This window comes from Hermetia illucens, chromosome 5 (assembly GCF_905115235.1).
Source record: "Hermetia illucens chromosome 5, iHerIll2.2.curated.20191125, whole genome shotgun sequence".
Classification (NCBI taxonomy): domain Eukaryota; kingdom Metazoa; phylum Arthropoda; class Insecta; order Diptera; family Stratiomyidae; genus Hermetia; species Hermetia illucens.
Window position 1 is genome coordinate 34,796,146 of NC_051853.1, and position 21,607 is coordinate 34,817,752.

The 21,607-nt window shown below is 42.8% G+C and overlaps 2 protein-coding genes across 2 annotated transcripts; one reads left to right on the top strand and one right to left on the bottom strand.

Annotated features, from left to right (window-relative positions):
- Positions 1–4,839: 4,839 nt before the first annotated feature.
- On the bottom strand, positions 4,840–6,544 carry LOC119657543 (vitellogenin-2-like). The gene is made up of 3 exons (XM_038064486.1): positions 6,211–6,544; positions 5,846–6,114; positions 4,840–5,678 (listed from the first exon to the last, which is right to left on the bottom strand). Exons 1-3 carry the CDS (start codon positions 6,497–6,499, stop codon positions 4,941–4,943), a joined length of 1,296 nt encoding a protein of 431 aa, XP_037920414.1. The 5' UTR covers positions 6,500–6,544; the 3' UTR covers positions 4,840–4,940.
- A 7,217-nt stretch (positions 6,545–13,761) lies between these two features.
- On the top strand, positions 13,762–15,174 carry LOC119657032 (vitellogenin-1-like). The gene is made up of 3 exons (XM_038063784.1): positions 13,762–14,065; positions 14,159–14,427; positions 14,493–15,174. Exons 1-3 carry the CDS (start codon positions 13,789–13,791, stop codon positions 15,108–15,110), a joined length of 1,164 nt encoding a protein of 387 aa, XP_037919712.1. The 5' UTR covers positions 13,762–13,788; the 3' UTR covers positions 15,111–15,174.
- Positions 15,175–21,607: the final 6,433 nt, after the last annotated feature.

The following is a 21,607-nucleotide window of genomic DNA, read 5'->3' on the forward strand; positions in this document are numbered from 1 at the left end:
CTACAGAAATATCCGGACTAATCCATGGTATAAAATGAAAAGGGCCGAATGTTAATGCTCATTTGACATAGTATGTGCTTAAACCTAAGAATAATTTATGGCTTACAACACAAACCAACACAAAATACTAGTACTCCATACTGGGAAACTAGAAAATAGGAGTTTTTAGGCACCGTTGGACAGAATTGAGCGAAGAATTTGGAGTAAAGCGCAGTCCTTTCTTGACTGAGAAAGGGCTACCTTTTGCTCGATTTGGACTTGTGCAAGGACAGTGACCAAAGGCGGGAGGGATGAAGAGGAATGTGGGATTGCGGGGCATGTATTGTGGAGCTTAATTTAGGGGAGAAGTTAATGTTTACAGATATCACGCCTGTACAATAGGCTAATTAATGTTAATTGACTTAATCCAGACTAGGTAAAGAAAAGTAATGAAAGGTGATCTACGCTTACGCGAGGATTGATTGGCGGAACCTTGGCCCTACGCGGTTAGCCTCTGTGGAAGTCCGGGGAGGATCTTTGATGAAAGTGGGAGGGGAGGCGTGATGGTTGAGAGGAGAATTACTGAGAGAGTCAGCTTTAATAGGTAATACCTCTGCTTGCTTAACGAGGCATTGCGCGTAGCGAGATTTTTTATCAGTGGGTTAGGGTGGGACAGCCACATGTTCAGTATGACCATATGCGGAATTATGGGGCAAATCCCGAAGTGGTCGTAGAGTAGAGAATTTTTGTGAAATTTTAGGTTTGGCCTTCTGCATTTGGCCATGCACTTCCTGAGTATCGTCCTTTCCAAGCGTTGGAGTGCTTCTGCTATGTTAGGTGACATGTGCTGGGAAATGGTAGGTCAGGATTGGTTGAATAAGACTTTTGTATGAAAGAGTTTTGGTGGCAGACGAGAGGAGGTTTTTGAAGGCAGCTGAGGTCTTAGAAGCATTGACAATAGCAGATCTGGAATTGGATTTAAGTTTGTTGTTGCGAAAGATTCCCATGTATTTAATGTTTGGTTTCGGATGAAGTCTCCGAGAATTCTGAATAAGGTGAGGGGCAATTGGTCTGAATTAGTTTGTAGAGCGAGCCCTCTTTCAAACTGAATCAAATGCTTTTTCAAGGTTTAAGGCGCAGGTTACGGTGCAATGCCTATTTTCCAGGTGATTTACGATATAGTCTTGCAGATACAGGATTATCTGTTCGGTGGATTTGAGGTTTTCGAAGCCGAATTGATTAAGTGGAATGATAGCGGAGTAGTGTCTATTGAGGTGACTTAGTAGGATACGTTCGAAGATTTTTCCAATATTGGAAAGAAGAGAGATAGGCCTCATATCTTTCAGATCGCTCGAGCACCCCTTCTTAAGGAAAGGTATAAGGAGACCATATTTCCATGATGCCGGGAAGTGTCCGTTGTTCAGACAGTTGTTGAAGAGGATGGCGGGACGTTCACTGATGGTAGGCGCACAATTCTGCAGGACAAAGTTAGAGATACAGTCGGGGCCCGAAGATTTGTTATTGTTGGACCGGGAGATTGGAAGTTTGAGTTCTTTTAGGGAGGTAGAGAAGGAGGCGAACGGGCCTATTCTGACTATATGAGTCGGGCAGCTGGGGGAAAGGGGTAAAGGTAAAACCCCCCAACCCCAACTGCAAATAACCGGGCCGAGAGCACATCCCGCAGGAATTCACCACACCCAGCAAATAAATGTGAACTTGCTTTCCCCTGTGCCACCACTTGGCTATTTGATTTTGACTCAGCCGATGCCCTGTCTGCCACCTCGCCACGTCCTGTGTGCTTTGATGTTGGCTTTTGACAAGCCGGTACAGCTTCTCTTAAGGGATAACACCACAGTAGAATTTACTTTTTAACTCTGAAGAATATGCGGCAATAAGTAAAAAAAAACCGTTTTTCGATCGAATTGTGAGTTCCTCTTATAACAGCTTGTTCATGCGCACAAGACGTATTTTTCTTGTAACATGATTTCTGATGTAAGATGGTGGGACTCTGGAGAGTATTGCTCTCCCTCTTGCGGCAATGCGCTTTTGTATTCTGGAAAGTCAAGCCGTAGCAAACGCGAATGCGGTGTTGGGTTGCTTCTGATGGCGACTTCCGATGTAGTGGTGAGGGATGCTTTTTACGAGCAGTTGAACACGGTTCAGGGGAAACTTCCTAAAGGTGACTTTGCGATCGTAATAGGTGATGTGAATGCCAAAGTGGGATCTGACGACACCTTGCTCGGACATGTGATGGAGAAGCATGTTTGGCGTGTTTTGGGTAATGGTGGGAGATTCATGGATTTCTGCAACGCCTTGTCATTTGTAGCACACTGTTCGAGCGCAGAGCTTGTCATAAGTTCAGTTGGGCTTCAACTGACCGACGCAAATCTTTCAATGGACCTATGCAGGATGTCAATGGTGGACTTCTCATTCATGATGATGAACAACTGAATAGGTGGAAAGAACACTTCACCAGGGTCCTTAACGGATTATAATCCGGTGAGGTTCCTCCTCTTGTGGATGAAAGCCACTGTAACATGTGGATAGGGACAGTTCCTCCAAGTAGAAGAAAAATCATTTCGGCTATCAATGCATTTAAACGGAGTAAAGCCGCTGAGCTTGATGCTCTCCCCATAGAATTATTTATCGTTGCACCAGCAGTTACTGCAAATGTGCTGCTCCCACTCGTACGGAAATCTTGAGAATCCGAGACTTTCCCCAGAGAGTGAAAGAAGGGAGATTCCAAAAAGGGCACCTGTTTGGAGTGTGACAGTTGGAGGGGCATTTGCGGACTCTTATCCGTCGCAAAGATAATAGCTAAAATAACAATAAAATGGAACGCATCAAAGAACATCTCGTAAGCTCGATCGACAGAGAGCAGCCTGGGTTCCGCTTCGGATCCTTCTGCATCGACCACATCAACACCGCACGGATCATTTTGGACCAGCACGCGGAATTTAGATTTTCGCTGCACCTGCTCTTCATCGATTTCGAGAAAGCTCTCGATAGCGTAAACAGGGAGTGTATCTGGGGTGCTCTTCGTAGGAGGGAAGATTCCGGAGAAATTAATACCTATTATCAGAGAGCCGTATGATGGCGCAAAATGTCACATGCTCTACCGAGGTAAAATCTCGGAGGATTATTTCTTGTCGTCGGAGGACGTGGAGCAATTTAATGGACGTTGACTCTTTCTTCAAACACCTTGATTACCCTGATGACACTTGTTTGCTCTTCCACCGGACCTTCGCCAAATGAATCTGGATTTGGAAAGAGAGACAAGTAGAGTTGAACTGAAGATCCAACAAAACCAAGAATCTCAGTCTAACGGGTCATCGCACTCTCCCATTGGCACCGAACTAGATGTTATAATAATAATCGTTGGTGCAGCAATCCAATTGGATCAGGGCCTTGAAGTGTGTTAGAGCACTTCATTCAAAACCGTAACGGTACACTACAGGATTATATTACCCTATAGGAGGCAATATGGTCAGCATTGCGCTCGGTCGAGAGTATTACCCTGGTTTAACTCAGGTACTCATTCACAGCTGAGTCGACTGGCGTCCAAATCACGATACAAATCCCACTGCCATCAATAAAATGAACTAGATGTTGCCCGAAGCATTAACAGCGCTGGATCCTCTTTGTTGCCCTGTCTAAAATTTGGAATTGCAGTTATCTCAACACTAAGATCAAGTTGAGACTGTTCTGTGCTAATGTTCTTTCTGTGTAGCTATATGGGAATATCACATGGAAGGTGAACTCCACTGTTACTCAAAAGCTCCAAGCTTTCGTCAATACCTGTCTGCGTCGTATCATCGAAGTATGCTGGCCTGACGTTATTTAAAACGGACAACTTGGTAGGCGCACAGGCTTTGCACTCGTATGCGATGTGATAGGAAGATGGAAGTGCCAGTGGATAGGTCCACATTGACGAGGGGCTATAATTGCATTGAGGGCTACGTCATGCAGTGGAACCGACTCTCCCAAGATGGCCGATGAGTAGGTTGCTCCAAGGGCACCTGGCACAGAACAGTAGAAGACGAGTGAGAGCGTCTCGGGAAGTTGTGGTGGTTGCTGAAGCGCATTTCAAGTGAACGCGAGTGCTGGCGCGTAGGTGTGGCTGGCGCGCTTTGCCCTACCAAGCGGTGAAAGGCAACCATATAAATATTCCTCTACGGCCTTTTCTTCCACCCGTTTCTTCGCTTTCTGGTTGGATTAATGAAGAGCTTATGATAGAGGCAGTTCTTCTCATGGACTCCAGATATGGTCAGTCTAAAGGCAAGTATCTTGGTTGATGAGCCGCTTACTAATCAACCGCCGTACGATTCTCTCCCCCCATTTCCCCTTGATGGGGTAATACGCTTCAGCTCCACCATGAATTCCCAAGAGCTTGTAGGAGAGTAGAGCCAGCATGCAATTCATGGAGATAGATTTTTTTAAGTTGGCGGTAGCGGAGATGGTGGAGGGGTCTGCGTAAGGAAGTGGGGAAATTGGAGATTAATCTACTAATTGGACTTCTTTGTATGATGGTTTGAATAAGATTAAAAATCATAATTTCGATAAATAAAACTGAACCTCTACTTGGCAAATTTTCGCATCTGGGCCAGGCTGAGGATATTCAAGCTCATATGGTTGTCTATTGGAGGACGACCATGAAATAGAGTTCTCATAGCAGTCCAGTCCATTAGCATGTATTATACTTCATAAATTTATACAATTCCAAAGAAAAAAAAAGATGATGATGGGAAGAAGGCACCGAACGCCAAAAATCAATCAGGAATAGAAATAAGTTTTATGGTTTTGTAATCTTGTAAACGCGGAAAAAGTAAGTTGACTTGAAACATAATGATTACAAATAAATGCTGGGTTTTTAACCTTTATTCGTCTCTTATATGTAATTACAGTTAAACATTTGCTGGTAAAAAGGAAATTTCATTGGGAACTTTTAAGATTATAACTGGTTACACGGCTTGCTCTGAATTTTCATTGAGTGATTGATCAGCATTCGTATTAGCCCCTTCATCATTAGCATTGGATGCTGAGAGTACAGTTGATTGACCATATGGGTAGTCCGAAGATGCATCTTTTCCATATGATGGTTCCTTGTTAGTTTCCAAAAAGTAAGGACCTCGGGCAGACGGTGGAGTAGCTAATCCCATAGGGATTTTCATACCACGGCAATTTTCTTTTTTCATGTTACTCAAAGAAGGACAATTTTGAGCCAAGAAATTACGCTCCGCACCTGGGACCACTGATTCTGCATAGTAGAGAACAGCCCGCTTATGAGAACATACGACATCATAACAACCTGGCTGCAAATAAATTGGACCGTTTGGATAGAAGTCAGCATCTCCGACAGGGTTTTTTTTTCCCAATACATCATTATTCGAATGGATCACGTCAACGAATTCGGCATCGCCTGGCTGTATTCCATAAAATCCATCTGAGTCATCGTAACAAATCTTTGGAGGATCCAAAGCAGTTATTCGGGCAATCTGCTGACGCTTGACTTCTTGAACTCGTCGTCCGGCATTTCCAGCAATATGAGCTCCTAAATCATGGCCAATGATGTGAATGTTTGAAACTGGAACATTTCTGGATAAGCGAACAATGGCATCTCCCAAAACTCGGCCAATTGATCTTGTATCAAGGGTCAACCAGTGATAGATAGTATCCACAAAGTCGCTGACATCGAAGAGCTGAAATAACAAATAAATGATCGTTAAAATTTTTTGGATGAAAGAAAAGGAAGGCTAAGTACACCAGGAATAAAAGAAAGGATATTCAGCTAAAGTAGGGTCTTAAAGTTGGGTAATGTAATAGAAAAAGGATTGAGAAATCGGAAATCAAAAGAAGCTGTACTTACAATGAAGTTGTCTGTGCCACGTTTCTTGTAAGCTTGAGCCAAAACGTATACGATATTATCTCTATCCTGTTCATCACTCTTAGCTCCCCAACTGGTTACGAAGATGGTTATGTTTTTGTTACCATTATAGCCACTGTGGCTCAACAAACGTGTGACATCTCCAACAGGGAATTCCACGACTTCATTTCCAGTGTACAATTCCAGCGCAACTCTCTGCTCGGGGATCGAATATGATGGTTTAAGGAATCCTGTGGTAATGGCGACACTACCTGAAATGGAGTAATGCCAGTTTTTTCAGTTTTATTAAATGGGGAATGGGTGATATCATTAAATTATAATCTCAGATCTAAATGTTGACTACTTACAAATTTTGTTGATTGAGCTGGATACCACACTGGCAGGCATTCCCTCCAAAATGTTCAGGGACGAAGAAAGGATTCTATCGATATCCGGGAGCCATCTTTTTAACCAGCTGGGCAAATATAATTGTAGGCCAGGCAAGATTGAGTTAGCTTGTATAGATTGTAGATCGTTCTCGACTTGCTTGTTAACGTTATCGAGGGAGTAAGGATGGACCTGACGTGTCCTCGGAAATTGGCCATATGTGGGTGCTGTGATGACCACCAGGCCTAAGAAAAGTAAAACGAATTTCATCTTGCCGTTGCTAATGAGGCTGCAAATACGATTGACGAGTTTTGTGGCTTGCATAGGGTGTTATATATCTTAGAAAGTTATCGAGAATTCGAAAGGTCAGCTGAGTTAGAAGATACTCAAATTCCATCGAAGTCAACACACTTGAGTTAATTATAAGAGCGCAAATGCTGACGAATGATATTGTATAGACTTCAGGCGATCAAATGGAATAATTTCTTCTATTTAAATTTGTAGTCAGCAGTTTATATCTGCAATGAATGGGGAATCCGCCAGAGGGTAGTGACCAGTTGTAATTCAAGTATATTTTCCTCAGTGTTGTTTGCACTATTTTGAAATTAGATAGTAGTACGACATTTTAGAAGGTATGATACTCAATTTTCCATAATAGAAGCATATCCGTAGCTCGCATGCGGAAGTCATGTTATTGGAGATCATGGCCAAGTTCGTAATTCTGCGTTTATATTCTTGGTTGTTGACACTAGGATAGGATTAAATGAAATTTAACTCTCAGGATACTCCGACATTTCTATCAAACATTGTGTATTCGTTTCTTTTAATGCATTTGTCAATTCCCTATTAAAAGTAGATAAATCGAGATCAGTACACTATACTCTCAATGTCACTTGAAGATCAACCTAAATCTTTGAATAATACAGAGTAATACAGATTAATATGTTCGTTTTCCTTATGGTCCACTAACTTTCTACAGTATGCCTGTCGTTTTGGTTTTTTGACGAGCATACTCTTACGATCCTCAAAGGGCAATTAGGAACTTCGTCATGCTCGGGGCAATGACAATTCTATATTCTTCTAGATGATGTAGGTAGTGGGACTCTGGGGTCAGCAATCGTTGCCACTTTCACGAGAAGGCTATTTTTTGAAATGAGGGAGACTCCTCTGGATATGAATAATCATGCAGGCTCATGATGGCTCCTATCGGTTGAAAGCTCCTCAATATTCTCCCGGAACTATCGTTCTGGCATTGCTTCAGGGGGTTGATCAAGTTTCAAATTGCGTACTTAGTACTTTTTTTGCGATCCCCAAAAAGTTCGGCTTGTTTCATGGGCACATCAGCGTGTAGGATTTTTCTCCATTCAAATCGCTCCCTATTTAGCTTTGCTCCGTGGAACCACCATCAGTTATTATATCACCGAACGGAATAAGCTCATTCCCCTTTCTTCTATACGCGCTTCTCGAAACCACACTATCCTGGTTTCCTTCGTTATTCTCAGTTAAGATTGCATAGATTCGATAACAGAAATGATCACATCCAAATTCTCCTGATATGCTACCATTCTCCGCACTATATTTTCTGGTACCAGCATTTCATCTAATATTTTCTCTAGGTTTCTCCACTTATCCATGAATTTTGAAGAGTGGAAGAATATGTGCTTCAGGTCTTCCAGGACTCTATTACAGTTTAGATGAAGTAATGTGTTCAATTTAAACCTGTATTGGAGGTACCTTCTATGCGCCTGGACGAGAATAAAAATTATCTCCCAATTCTTTATTTCCAACCACCCCTGATGCCGGGGATCAGTTAGCGTCTCCCGCGATCCTTCCCTTCCCTGAGCGTTCCCACCGCCGTTGCCATTTACTTAGAGATCTCATCCTTCAACCATTTTTCATCTGCGATAAAGTAGAGAAATTGTTCAAGTTATAAGCTGTTAATCGGTATCAATTCTGAGATGACAAATGCCGCGTCCTTTGATAAGGTCGTGAAGGTACCACACAACTAGATCTACTCTTCCGTAGACAGCACTCAACTAAAGTCCATTATGTAAGATTTGTAATGTTCTTTCAAAAGTGCTGCTGCCTACTGCAGGATTTTGCATACCACCCTGGTTATTAACAGCCTACGAGTATATCCGCGGTCCACAAACAATTGGTGTCATACTTGCTGTGGCAAGAAGACTGCATACAGGAGAAACAAATTGAGTTTATAGGTGGCTAGGAAATGTGATCGTGTATATGCCGGTTTGGAACGAGGTAGCTAACTGGAACTGGTTCATCAATTGGTGCGCCGATGTGTCGATGGTGCCTAGATGGCTTTCTTGTGTATATTTCTCCTCTCCATGCATTATATACTCGTCATCAACACCATCAAAACGCTGCGCAAAACTCTTCATACGCAAATGATTGAAGAATGCCGAACATGTGCGATGCTTTTCTTCCACAATAAAAATTCAAGCAATGCGCCTGGAGGCGAATCTCTTGTATGTAGCCTTTCTGCTTTGTGAAAAGCACACTGCAATTGCCGTTTAAAATTGAGCTTTGCGTCTATTATCATTCCTAAATCGGCCGAATTGGAGATGATGATAAGATTTTCAGTTCTGACGAGAGCACAATTTTTGCTTTTGTCTCCACAAGTGTCAGTCCAATGTTGTTTAACCAAACTTTAATAGTACTAATTGCTTCATGCTTTGAATTACATACATTCTCGATACATTTTCCAACCCAGCGCTATGCGGGGGCCTTAACCTTCCGCCCTACACATGCAGTGAGCTCAGTCCTAAGCCCTGTGGGCCACCTTATTAGTCTTGGGTGAAAGCTGCTTTCCCTCATTTAGATTTTTAGCAGTTCATCTCTAGTGACTACGGGAGATGCAGTCGTATCCAGGGTTGTTCGGAAACCGTTCATACCTCTCACCAACTGAGGGAGAGTCGTCCCATGAAAGTTCTATAAGCACCCTCCCATAGGGTAGAATTCCTTTAGCCTAGTGACAGTCGACTTTTGATATATAATAAATGAACTTCGGAAGGACATGCAAAATGCAAACGGGCTGCAATAAGGGGCAATATAACCCAATCCTACACAAAGCAGCCTTATTCATCGATCCATTTAAGAGGGTGTTCCGCCATACATTGGCCTTCCCTGTGCTAGTTCAGGAAAAAATTAACAGGGTCTACACTTGCGAAAAAGCCAAAAAAGGAGCATACTAGAAAAGAAACTGAAGACACTAATTTCAACCAAAACGGGCCAGGACACTTTACCCAGGAACAGCTTTCACTATTCAATAATGGTTTGAACTTCACAATAAAAGACGCTACTTTCCCCAAAGAAGACATCGTAATGGAAATCGAGGCGGGAATCAAATATATACCAGAAGGAGAAATGAGTTTTATAAAACAACCCCAGGGGCAGCAATGGCAACCTCCTCTCATCGTTACTATTTATGGAAAATTTAGAGAATGAACTGAAGGAGATTGGCACACTTCTGAGATTCGGGATCAGATATATGGATGATGTACTAGCAATTATCAAGAGGGTAAAAACAGGAACCATCTTCGAGAAACTCAACTTGACGCACAGAACCATCGTATTAATCATGAAGATCGAAAAGGATCCGCAAGGGAACGACAAACACCCTGGCTTTCTGGATGCGCAGGATGCTAGAGAATAAGCAAATAGAATTGCCGACAGGTGCAAATCCTATTGTCATGAATACTACTCAGGGTTGTCCACAGGGTGAGGTATTATTATCACAAATGTGAAGTATGGTATTTGGTGAACCCTAAGGGGAGCTTAGAAATGTTGGAATACATGTCAAGGGTCACGTTGACACCATGTACGGGCAAATATGAGGTAACGTATGCAATATGATAGAATCCAAACTGGAATAAAAACTACTAGTACTTGGTGCAGCAAGGCGGAGTTGTGTATCAAACCAGCGAAGGCCACCATAATACCTTTAACTAAGAAGCGTAAGCTTGATCACTTGACAGTCATTAGATTACATGGCATAGAGGTAATACGATAAACAGATATTTTTCTTACTAAGAACCCACGTCTCCGAGGAAAACATGAGGACTGACAAGATCAATGTCTTGTACAGTAAGAGCTTTGACCCTGTGGGGAGACGTTTCGATCGGAACAGTTTTTATAAGCTGAAATAGGCTCTGTTGGCTGACAACCCTCGTGCGCAGATTTCATCATCGTAGCTGTTATCGGTTGAGATTTTCGACCCTAGTTAGGAGAAATTATCAACGGTCTCAAAGCTGTTGTCTCCTATGTTTATTCTTCCCGTTTGACTAGTGCGGTTTGATGTTGTTGGTTGGTTGATTTTCGGTGCTGACCTTGCCACCATATATTTTGTCTTGCTTTCATTGATGTGTAGCCCAAGATTTCGCGCCAATCGCTACCTGCTCGATCTGGATGAAGGCTGTCTGTACGTCTCGGGTGGTTCTTCCCATGACGTCAATATCGTCAGCATAGGCTAGTAGTTGGGTGGACTTAAAGGGGATCGTACATCTCGCATTTACCTCAGAATCACGCATGATAGGGTATCCCCTTGTCGTAGACCGTTGTTGATGTCGAATGGTCTTGAAAGTGATCCTGCTGCTTTTATCTGGCCTCTCACATTGGTCAGGGTCAGCCTAGTCAGTCTTATCAATTTCGTCGGGATACCGAATTCTCTTATGGCCGTGTACAGTTTTACCCCGCTTATGCTATCATAGGCGGCTTTGAAGTCGATGAATAGATGGTGCAACTGATGTCCATATTCCAACAGTTTTTCCATCGCTTGCCGCAGAGAGAAAATCTGATTTGGCTGGAGTGAAGCCTCTTTGGTATGGGCCAATGATGGGCGTATGGGGCTATCCGTCCAAGCAACATAGAAGAGAATATCTTACAGATGGTACTCATAATTGCTACACTGTGTAATATCTCCCTTTTTATCTATGAGACAAATAATCCCTCATTGCCAGTAGTCAGGCATTGATTCGGTGTCCCATACCTTGAGCACAAGTTGATGAGCCACTTGGTGTAACTCGTCGCCTCCATATTTAACTAATTCTGGCAACTTATGATTTTTAAGCCGATGAATTGCACGGACTGTTTCCTCTATACTTGGTGGTCGCAGTATTTGTCCGTCGTCTTCAGATGGGGAAACCTCCAACTCGCCGATGTTCTGGTTGCTCAGTAGTTCATCAAAGTACTCAACCCATCGCTCCAATGTGCCCATTCTGTCGGAAATCAGATTTTCCTCTCTGTCTCGGCAGGATGAGCATCGAGGTGTATAAGGCTTCATCCTGCTGACTTGTTGGCAAAACTTCCGCTCCTGGTGCGGTTGTCCCTGTACTTTTCTAGTTCACAGACTTGTTGGTTCTTCGAGGCTTCCTTTTTCCGTTTGTGAAGTCGCTTCACCGCTCGACGGAGTTCGTGATAAGTCTCCGTGCGTACCCGCCTTTTTTGAGAATGCAACAATACTCAGTGTGCGGCATTCTTCCGTTCTATAGCTAGCTTACATTCATCGTCAAACCAGCCGTTCCGACTTTTTTTGCGGCTGGGGCCAAGTATCTTTGTGCCCGTATCAATGAGCAGCAATATTCTTCGAGTGATTATAAAGATCGTTTGTAGATGCTTCATCTCCAGGATATCTGTTAACTGCAGTTATTGCGGCATCCATTTCCCTCTTATGGGTGTTGCGGAGGGCTGTGTTGTGAATGGCTTTAGTGTTAACTCTCACCTGATTGTCAGAGGGGGTTGTAGATGGTGTCGTAATTCGAGCTCGGAGCACCATGCCAACGTGATAGTGAGTCTATATGTTCTGACATTCATCAAGGCTGAGAGGTGACGGCGTTCGATCAACACGTGGTCAATTTGGTTGAAAGTGGTCCCGTCTGGAGAGTGTGTGGACCACTTACCGCGCAAAGCAGGTACTTCCAACAACCATTTCGCGTGATCCCGCTAACTGAATAATCCGCAGTTCGTTATCATTGGTATCCTTATGTAAGCTAACATATCGCCTGAATACGAGCTCCATCCCTACTTGCTTCCCAAGTATGACTTTAATATCATATCTGGGACAGGCTTCGAGGGTTCGTTCTACTGTTTCGTAGAAGATATCCTTCTCCGACTCTATGGTCTCGTCTGTAGGGGCGTGAACGTTAATGAGGCTTATATTTCTAAATTTGCCTGGCAAACGCAGAATGCATAGCCGTTCGTTTATATTTTCAAAGCCGATTACAGCAGGTTTTATTTTTTGGTCGACACTGTAATGTATGGTGTAGTGATTTTTCTCCAGGAAACTGGTCCCTGTCCAACGCATCTCCTACAACACTGTTACATCAGCCCTATATTGGGACAGGGTATCGGCTAGCTGCTTGGCAGCTACATCTCTATACAGGGAGGGCTCGTTCCATGAGAAAATGTGCAAATCGTTATTTCGTTGTCGTTGCCAGGTTCGTCGTTGTGTAGTCAATCCAGTCCAAGGCTCCTTTTGTGGCTTTAAAACGGGCTGTAGGGTTGTAGCCCTACTTAACTCCCAACCTGGAGGACCAGTTGGTACAATTTTCCCGTTTTTAGGCGCGGGAGACTCGTCTTCATCCTTCTTTGTCTGCAGCTTTTCGCTAATAAAGAGCTTCCAGAGTTCAGATGATTACATGTTGGGCGGTAATCTGGGCAGAGAGGACTGAACTCAGTTCATCAGCCAGGGAGTTACATAAAGTTCAAAGACTGGATTGCCTGTACATGAATGGGGCAATCAGGACATGTCCAACGGGATCCCTAGAGCTCCTTTTAGGATTGACTTCTCTCCATCGTAACACATAGATACGGGCAAGAAGGGCGTTCTTCAGAATGCTGGGGAGTATCGGCGAGGAGGTGAGCTGTCTAAATCGAAGGGAAATTGATATCCTTTCTAGTGTGCAGTCACGCTCAATATACTAGAATGTTACATATGACTAATTGCAGTCAAATCATTGGGTATTGCCGCGGTCAGACCAGACTCTGCAAGGTACCATGAGAACTGGGATGGCCCTCTGAAAGCATATGCTCCGGGAGAATTCCTGGGGCTGTGCTGTTGGATGAATTCCACAAGTTGGTTATATTTACATACATTTATAATACAATATTTTTGTAAAATTTGGAGAAATTTTGGAGAAATACACAAAGTGAAAGCAGAAGACAGTGACCCAGCTAGCTATAGCTCTAATGTGGAAATTAGTAAATTAGATTGAGTTATAAAAAATTTCACCAAATTTGTGTATCTTGGCTGCATGAAAAATTTAATTGAGTTCTAACAATAATAGATTAATTCATTAAATACAATTTAAAATGACTTTGCTGAAGCTATTAATATGGCTTCCCAGCGTAGATGTCTTTTAGTACAAAGTGCATAAATTGTAGCGTTGACCTGATGGGCTATGGACTCTTGACGAAAACATAAACGAATCAATTGTCGTATCAGCAATTCTGTGTTTAGAAATAATGTGGTATAAATACATGATAAAGAAAGTATAGTTAGTGAGTAGATATTGATTCATCTGAGCGTACCATAAGGCATTATAATGCGATTTATTCCAGTCATCCTGTTCCTTCTACTCGCGGTATTGTCGCTAAGTCTATGTGAGCCAAGAGCCAAAGCTCGAAGCCGAGCCGACCCGCTTCCAGTAGCACGTCCTGTACCATTCAATTTTCCCGGTAAAGGACTGTGGAATCTGATACCATCCTTTTCCGATTTGGTAAGAAAGGTCGTCCCAGGAGCTGGAGAAATTTTCTTTTTGTCGAAAAATGTTCTAGCTGGAACGCCATCTAAAGTGGTATCGTATTATGTTAACAAAGTTTGTAAGTATACCATAAAAGATTGTCTTTATTTTTATGCAGAATTACCTAAAAAGGATATTATGACAATTTCTTGGTGTATTAATTTGCTTCTAGGTGGGATTGCTTCGTATTGGAACGTTTTGAAACCGAATTACGCTCCTCAGGAAGCTGATCTCCATTGGGAGTTGTATTCAGATAACAGCGTGGTTTCGGCCCCACTGAAAGATCCATCCCCTTTTATTGAAAGTAAAGGGTTCAATCCGGATTTGAACATAACAATTTTAGTAACAGGATGGGAGTCATTAGTAAGTGATAAGCTTGGGGAAGATGTTATTGATTCTATGCGAAAAGCTTACAGGCAGCGGGAAACTGAAAATTTAATTGTAAGAACTATTTTCTTCTCTTCTCTTATCATAAAATTTGTTTTAACCAATTAATATCCTTATAGGTTTTTGATGCTGGTCGCTTTGTAAACTCTCTATACAGATGGGCTACTTTGAATGCTTTGTGGGTAGGCGAAGTTCTGGGGAATGCGCTCGTTCATTTGAGTAAAAAGGTGAATAACCCTCGAATTCATCTGATTGGACACAGTGTGGGGGCTACGATTGTTGGTGTGGCAGGAAGGCGCTACCATGGCTCAACTGGAGAATATATTTCTCGAATTACTGGCTTGGATCCAGCTATGCCTTGCTTGGACGCCAGTATTGGTCTTCGAAAAGGAGATGCTACGTTCGTTGATGTTATCCATACCAATAGCGGAGTACTGGGCAAACGTGAACCAATAGGTGATGCTGATTTCTACCCCAATGGACCAGTTGCTTTACCACCGGGTTGTTTGAATGTTGTGTGTGCCCATTTCAGGGCAGTTAGTTACTATGTAGAATCAGTTCAACCAGGATCAGAAGATAATTTCCTGGCTATAAGATGTGGATCAATCGATGAATATAATACGAAGAAGTGTAGTGGAAAGCGTATTCCCATGGGTTATTCAACGCCATCGTATGTAAGAGGTACCTACTACTTGGAGACTAACGCGAAATCTCCATATGGACAAAATAGTGTTTAATTTGAAGTTGAAATGAAAAAATTGTTTTGTAATAAAACTTGATAAATTTAAATATTTTTTAATACTATTTTCTGAAATTATTGAATAATGTGATATGATGTGAGGTTCTTGATTTAGATTTTCATTGATTTTTAGGGAGCAATCGTGTGCTTCGGAAAGGATGAAGCTATTGGCTACTACATTTTACTTAAAATTAGCTTTAAGGGCACCGTTTGGTTTCTTCATCGTAGATTTGAAGTCGAGTCTCTTAGCGTTTGAAAATTTTGTTTACTTGTCTCCATTGAGTTTGCTAGTTCCCGGACGTGGTGATGTTAGTACACTTTTGGATGGAAGTCCTTCTAGGTTCAGATTTTAAGAAACTCCTGCCGGTGGTCTCGGTGATACCTTATTTATGATCTATTTATTGAATATATGTTTCTTCCACTTATTGTTGAAGAGGCCTTCTGTCCTGTTAACTTTCTCTTAAGTTTGACGACTAAATATTGCTTCAGTGGCCTGCCTGAGGGATGATTGAGAGTGTGAATGTGAATCTTTGGGCGATGTGTTTATCCCCCTACGATTCGAATTGATTTACTGAATATTATTGCTATGTTTTATTAAGTCTTCGTTTCTGATTTAGTTTCGACGAATTTTAAGGATTGATATTTCCTCTGCGTTCGTCAAGGACTACATCATTGTTGTGTCCACTTTAATCTTCGATCTGTAAGTTGATGCTGGGTGAATGTCTGTTTCATAATTGCGCGTATTTGTGAAATTGCTGATAAATTGCTTGGATAATCAGCTAGTTTGTATCTCCGCGTAACTCTTTCGAAGAGCATTGATTTCATCTTTCCTGCTGATATCAGAGGGTACAAGCATCGTTCACGTAATGATATATTACACTAAAACTATTTATACTGATTGGGTAACTGATGGGTCTTCCTGCTTGAGGCTCTTGGTGATGTCATTTAGTTTCGACTTTCCAATTTGATTTCTTATTCTAGTATGCAGGACCATATTCACTGTACATATGTATGAGAGCTGCAGAGGGTAGCTTCTGCTCCGCCATTCATTGTATTGATTTCGCAGTGCATTTTATTTATGGTTCAGATGAAGATGACGTGGACTACACGTCCTCTTCGATGGTTTTAGCAGCCGACACCTGTAATGTGACAGTCTCAAGCGCGTAGTAGAACCGGTAAGCCGTTTGTTCCCGAACTTCTTAATAATCTTTCGCAAGGATGCAGTCCTTGCAACTACAAGCAGTTTCCTCCTTAGCTGCTCACACTGCTCTGTATCGTAACCGGAAGGATTGGTGTCGTCATACAAGACTAGATACTTAGTTACTGTCGGCCGAGTCTTCTTTGCAGACATTTGAGCCGAAGATTTGGGATCGTCGGAAGACCGCTGCCGCCTTGGTAAGTCCTTAGCCGTAGATCTCCCAGATGATCCTTTCCCGGGGGTTGTGTTTTGCCCGAAGGCGGTTTGCCCGGAGCTAAGACTCAGCAGGTGGCGCCGATTGACCTCGGGGTCAGAAATGCTGACAGAAGGGGACTATTTCGGCTCGTCCGTTAAGGACTGGGTCCCAATAGGCTTGGTTCCCACCTGAAAAGGTAGCGAATCTGAGTCTACATCCAGGTTCTCAATCCTTCGCTCAGGGTTGGATTGTGATTGTTGATTTCTTTTGTTTTTTATAGGTTTGTAGTTACTTTATAGTTGGCTGCCATGGCCTTTGTTTCATCGACCTCGGCAGAGCCCCTTTTTGCCGAGACAAGGCTAGTTGAAACTGGTGGCCACCTGTTACCCACAGTTCACCATCCATAGCCGCATCTTAGCTCCTGTGACAATTCAGCTATCGGCGCGGTAGTCACACCTTGACTTGGGGTTTTGATTACCGCTTAGCTTCAGGTGTCATCTTTGGTTTCCCCAGATCCTCCTTACTCAGCCCCCTGATCGCGACAAGGTAGGTAATCGTCGAGGGAGGGATAGGAAACAAAGATGAGCTCTTAAAAATTTGCAGTACAATATGCAGAACCGAAATTTTGTATTCAGAAGGCAAATTTAATGAGGTCTGCTAGTTCGAGGTTAAGGCAAGGTAGGACACGATTGCTAAGTTGTCCGAACCATGCATTATAGATGGCATCTTCCTAGTAGTGTGGGAGTGACAGTAAATTTTTTTTATATCGAAATTTTTTAAACCTTCAATCGAGCATTGTTTTATTGACCCATATAAAAAGGCAGTTGGTTATGGTCTAGAAACATTTGAGATTGAAAATTTGTTTTTCGTAAATTGGTGTCACTTTCTAAATCAGAAATTTAACAGCTTGGCTGAAACTAAGGGAATTTGAGGAATGTACCAAATTCGGCTAAATAGAATTGAATTGCGTGTTTCCTAATGACGGATAATACATCTAGGTATCTCGTTGGTTTTGTCGATAGCCACCCAGAAGAAACACGGCTTTAGTGTGACACAGATAATAGACTCAAAGAGCATATTACCCCCACAGGTATCCAAATGGCTCTATACTGAGTCTACTATTGTGAAACTTTATGTACAATGATGCACTTACCGTTCAACAAGTGGATAACCCCAAACTTAGCATTGGCTGTGGACAAAACATCTTAAGGATGTTGAGTTGTGTTCAAGTGAACATAGAAAATCGCGCGAAAAAAAGAGAAAACCTAGATTTTCGTTATCATTGGGAATAACATCATTACTTTTAAGTCAGCCAAATTTCTTTGATTTCCTGAGCCAATGGCTCATAGTTCACCTTGTTCTCCACGTATTTCCACTCAATGTTGCTATTATGAGGGATAGAAACTTCAATAATATACGCGGAGCGACTCGTCCTGTCAACTAACAACACATCAGGCTTGTTGCGCGATATATGGCGATCAGTTAGAACTTGCCGGTCCCAACACATGCTGTAAGCGGAACTATCAGGTACTAATTGTCGCTAATATCGGTAAACCGGACATTTTGCCGTAATTAATCCATGCATGTCTGCAAGGTTTTGATGAATCACCTTACATACAGCATTATGCCTGTGGGTGTATTGCACCGGTGCCATAGTAGTGCAGCTAGAAATAAGACGTCTCTAACGCCGAACCACACATTCTGCACTGGTCATTCGCCCCGCTGTTCTTTGCAACCCCTTGATCCAAATCGGCAGCCTTTCTGTTCTTCAGATAGAATGTTGTTGGTCTCGACTTGCGCATTGATCCTTCCATTAATAATGGACGTTATGAATTTGGAGAGGGTTGGTAAGCAAGAAACCGGTCTTGTGCCCTTGTATCCTTTTTTGGGACAGGGTAGGTAACTCCCGCAGTGAGGAAGGGTGGAAATTCCTCAGAAATTCTGCACCCGATTGAGAGCAGGGTCCTTCCAGTTCTTCGAGCTGTTTACGGCTCGTTGAACTTTCTCTTCGGTAACATCCGTAAAATTCATGCCAAGCGTATTGGCATGGCGGGTGCCTTCGACGATGATCCACTCAGCATGCTGGGTAGATAACTTCCGAAGCCTACTCCAATATTCTCTCGCTTCCGTCACCGAAAACAGTACGATCTGGATGCTCTGTGGGGATTCGTTGAATGATCTGAAAAGACTCCGCTAGTACCTCGTGTAAGTTGTATTCTTGACATTTTGGAGTGACTTTTGCCATACCGTCGTAGCCGACTGCATATGACAGAAATTTTCTGCTTTAGTGTGTCCAGAATTTCAACTACGGGTGTTTTACTGGGGATGGCATAGTTTTTGTAAACCCTCTGCACTTTATTTCTCACCCGTCTGCTGGCATTGCCAGTGCTGATTTGAATCAGTCTAGCAATGACCTGCCTAAGTGAATCCCGCCGACGTTCCAAACGAATTTTCTATAGTGGATCCCTTCGGTCAATCATACCAATAACGTGAAAGCGAATTTTCTGACCGTGCAATCTGACAGCAGTAACTGCACCACAATAGACAAGTGATTGTAGTTGCAGAAGTGACATATCAGCACGCATCCGAGATGCAATCCCATTATTGATTTGAGATAGGACTCTCGGAGCTACTGTAGATGGATCGAGCCTGGGAATACCTGGTCTATATAAAGGATCCATTTCCGAGAATTTTATATACGTTCTTTGGAATTGGAACCTAAGCTGGACGGTGGAGAAGAATGTTTCGGCGAGTACTGAAATTGTTGCCTGCAGTGCGGCGTGGTGTTGTTGATGCCACCGCCTTTGCCCGTATTGACTCTCGACCAGTTGGTGGTGGCCGGGATTGTGACGATGCGAGTTATATAGCGGTACTGGTCTGCTGCAGAGTCACGTGCGCGAATTGCGAGAAACGCTGGACGAATTTGTGGTGCAACAATGAGCCGTAAGATTCTGTACCCGCCCTGCCGTTATTTCGTGATAGGAGCGCATGATGAAGAGATTCATCTGCTGTCTACGCGAACCTGCTGAAGTGGTCGTCACGGATGGTGGCGAAACAGTTGCAGCAGGCGCAGCAATGCTCTTGGTCGTCGTAGGGCCTAGACGGCAAATCGCCCCACAACTAGCGGTTTCAATGTCGTGCTGTCCATTACGGGAGCTCGACCCAGCCACGAAGTCAGACGATTCCCGCCGGTTATCCGTACCGGAACTTAAATTTCTCCTTCTTTCCATAGATAAATTGGCATTTTATACCTAACTACCAGGTGTGATGATAGCTTCCGCAGTGAGTAATTTGCAGGACTGCAAAGTTCCTGTACTTTCCTCACCTACCCCCTGAGATGCTGCCGTGGCGTAGAACATTTCAGACTGAAGCTATCCATGCCTCCTCCTTTCACAACCGGGCTTGGGATCGGTTACGGCGGAGTTTAAAATGCCAACGACACATGGAGTTCCCAAGCGGTTCCCCATCTAAGTACTAACCACGCCCACGCCCTCATTAATATTAAGAGAAGATTAAAAGGGTCCTATCTACTTTCTCGAACTGGCTAGTGGAGTAACTCACAGTACATGTTGACTTTGGTGGAGATGCAAGTGCAAACTTGAATGGCTATTAGTCGCCTATTTTCTAACGTGAGGTACACTTTTGTGCGCGTTACACTTATCTATTCGGGTTTCTGCTTTAAAAGTTTGTTAATTCTTAGCTTCAGAAGACCTGGTATACTGGTATAGGATATGATGCATCCAAATAAAACTGAGCATGAAAAAGAAGGCAGAAAAGCGTTCTCAGAAGCGTATTCTATATAGGAAGGTTAAATGTAGCTGGAACTATATCTGTGGTGCTGGAATTCTTTGAGTTCCACTGGGAATGCAGGAAGCCTTTTGGCGTACCGGGGTTAACAAAATCGAAATTTATTTCGAATGTTGTTAACCCAACCCATCGCGTAAACCTGGCGATGATTGCAAGGCAATACCTGTAACCGTGCGATTCTCGCAAAGGTCCTATGATGTCGAGGTGGCATGGGATGTTCTCTCTGGCCCAGGAGTTGATGGAGGGTCAGAAGTATTTCTCGGTGACGTTCTGATGCCTGGATGCGCTACCTCGTGAACCGCATGAAACACTTCCTTGCGAAAGGTGGCCGGAATGTATGGCCGGGGTCCCTTTTCCGAGTATTCGCAGCAGAGAGCAAGGTTCGAGGCGAAGATGGGCAACTCCCGAAATTTATATTTGGGGTTGGGTTTGAGGCTCTGAAGTACTGTGTCATCCTCCTGGGTCTTGGCGATAGCCGAGAAGACAAGTGAGACGGGGATGCTAACCCTGCTGCGCTACAGAATAATGTCTGACATAGTTTCGGAGAGAAGAATACCACAAGTTGTTATATTGGACCAACGATTTCAAAGATTTGGAGAACTGGATGCGGGAGATCATGGGAGAGGCATATATAGTCTTAATGGGTGTGAGATAGACTGGAATTAGAATTTTGTCGAATCTAAAAGTTAGACTGTATTAGATAAGATATTGAGCATTGCTCACTAAGAAACTTCAATGGTTCATATATTTGGCAGGTGATTAGTAATTCAGATCGAAATTCAAATAATGAGGGAAAAATTGTCTTTACAACAAACATAGAATAAACACTGAATGTAATTAAATGTTGTTGGAAAAAAATTTATATTTCGGTGGAATCTCCAAATCATAACGATTAAGGAGATAATTATTTATCCTAAAACCTTATGCCAGACAGTATATCAAATGTCTGTATCTTGCAAGAAAAATTTAATTGGGTTCTATCAATATCATAAGCCGGAAAGTACTCAGGTTGATATGTCTTTTTATGTGGATCTACATTTTAATGTATTAAATGTAACCCGAACTGACTTTGCTGACGCCATAGATATCGCCTCCGTTTATGAAGTTAAATTTACTCTTCGTCAGCACAGATATGTTTTAGTACAAAGTATATAACTTGGAACGTTGACCTGATGCGTTACGGACTCTTGACAAAAATATAAACGAATCAGTTGTCGTATCAGCAATTCTGTGTTCGGTAATAATGGGGTATAAATACATGACAATGGTAGGATAGTTAATGAGTTCGTATTGA

Bases quoted from the DNA above. Each gene is read 5' to 3' on its own strand.
- LOC119657032 (XM_038063784.1), top strand. From the start codon at position 13,789: ATGCGATTTATTCCAGTCATCCTGTTCCTTCTACTCGCGGTATTGTCG. The intron at 14,066-14,158 runs GTAAGTATACCA...ATTTGCTTCTAG, and splicing joins GTATTATGTTAACAAAGTTT to GTGGGATTGCTTCGTATTGG. The intron at 14,428-14,492 runs GTAAGAACTATT...ATATCCTTATAG, and splicing joins GGGAAACTGAAAATTTAATT to GTTTTTGATGCTGGTCGCTT.
- LOC119657543 (XM_038064486.1), bottom strand. From the start codon at position 6,499: ATGAAATTCGTTTTACTTTTCTTAGGCCTGGTGGTCATCACAGCACCC. The intron at 6,115-6,210 runs GTAAGTAGTCAA...ACTCCATTTCAG, and splicing joins CAGCTCAATCAACAAAATTT to GTAGTGTCGCCATTACCACA. The intron at 5,679-5,845 runs GTAAGTACAGCT...TTGTTATTTCAG, and splicing joins GTGGCACAGACAACTTCATT to CTCTTCGATGTCAGCGACTT.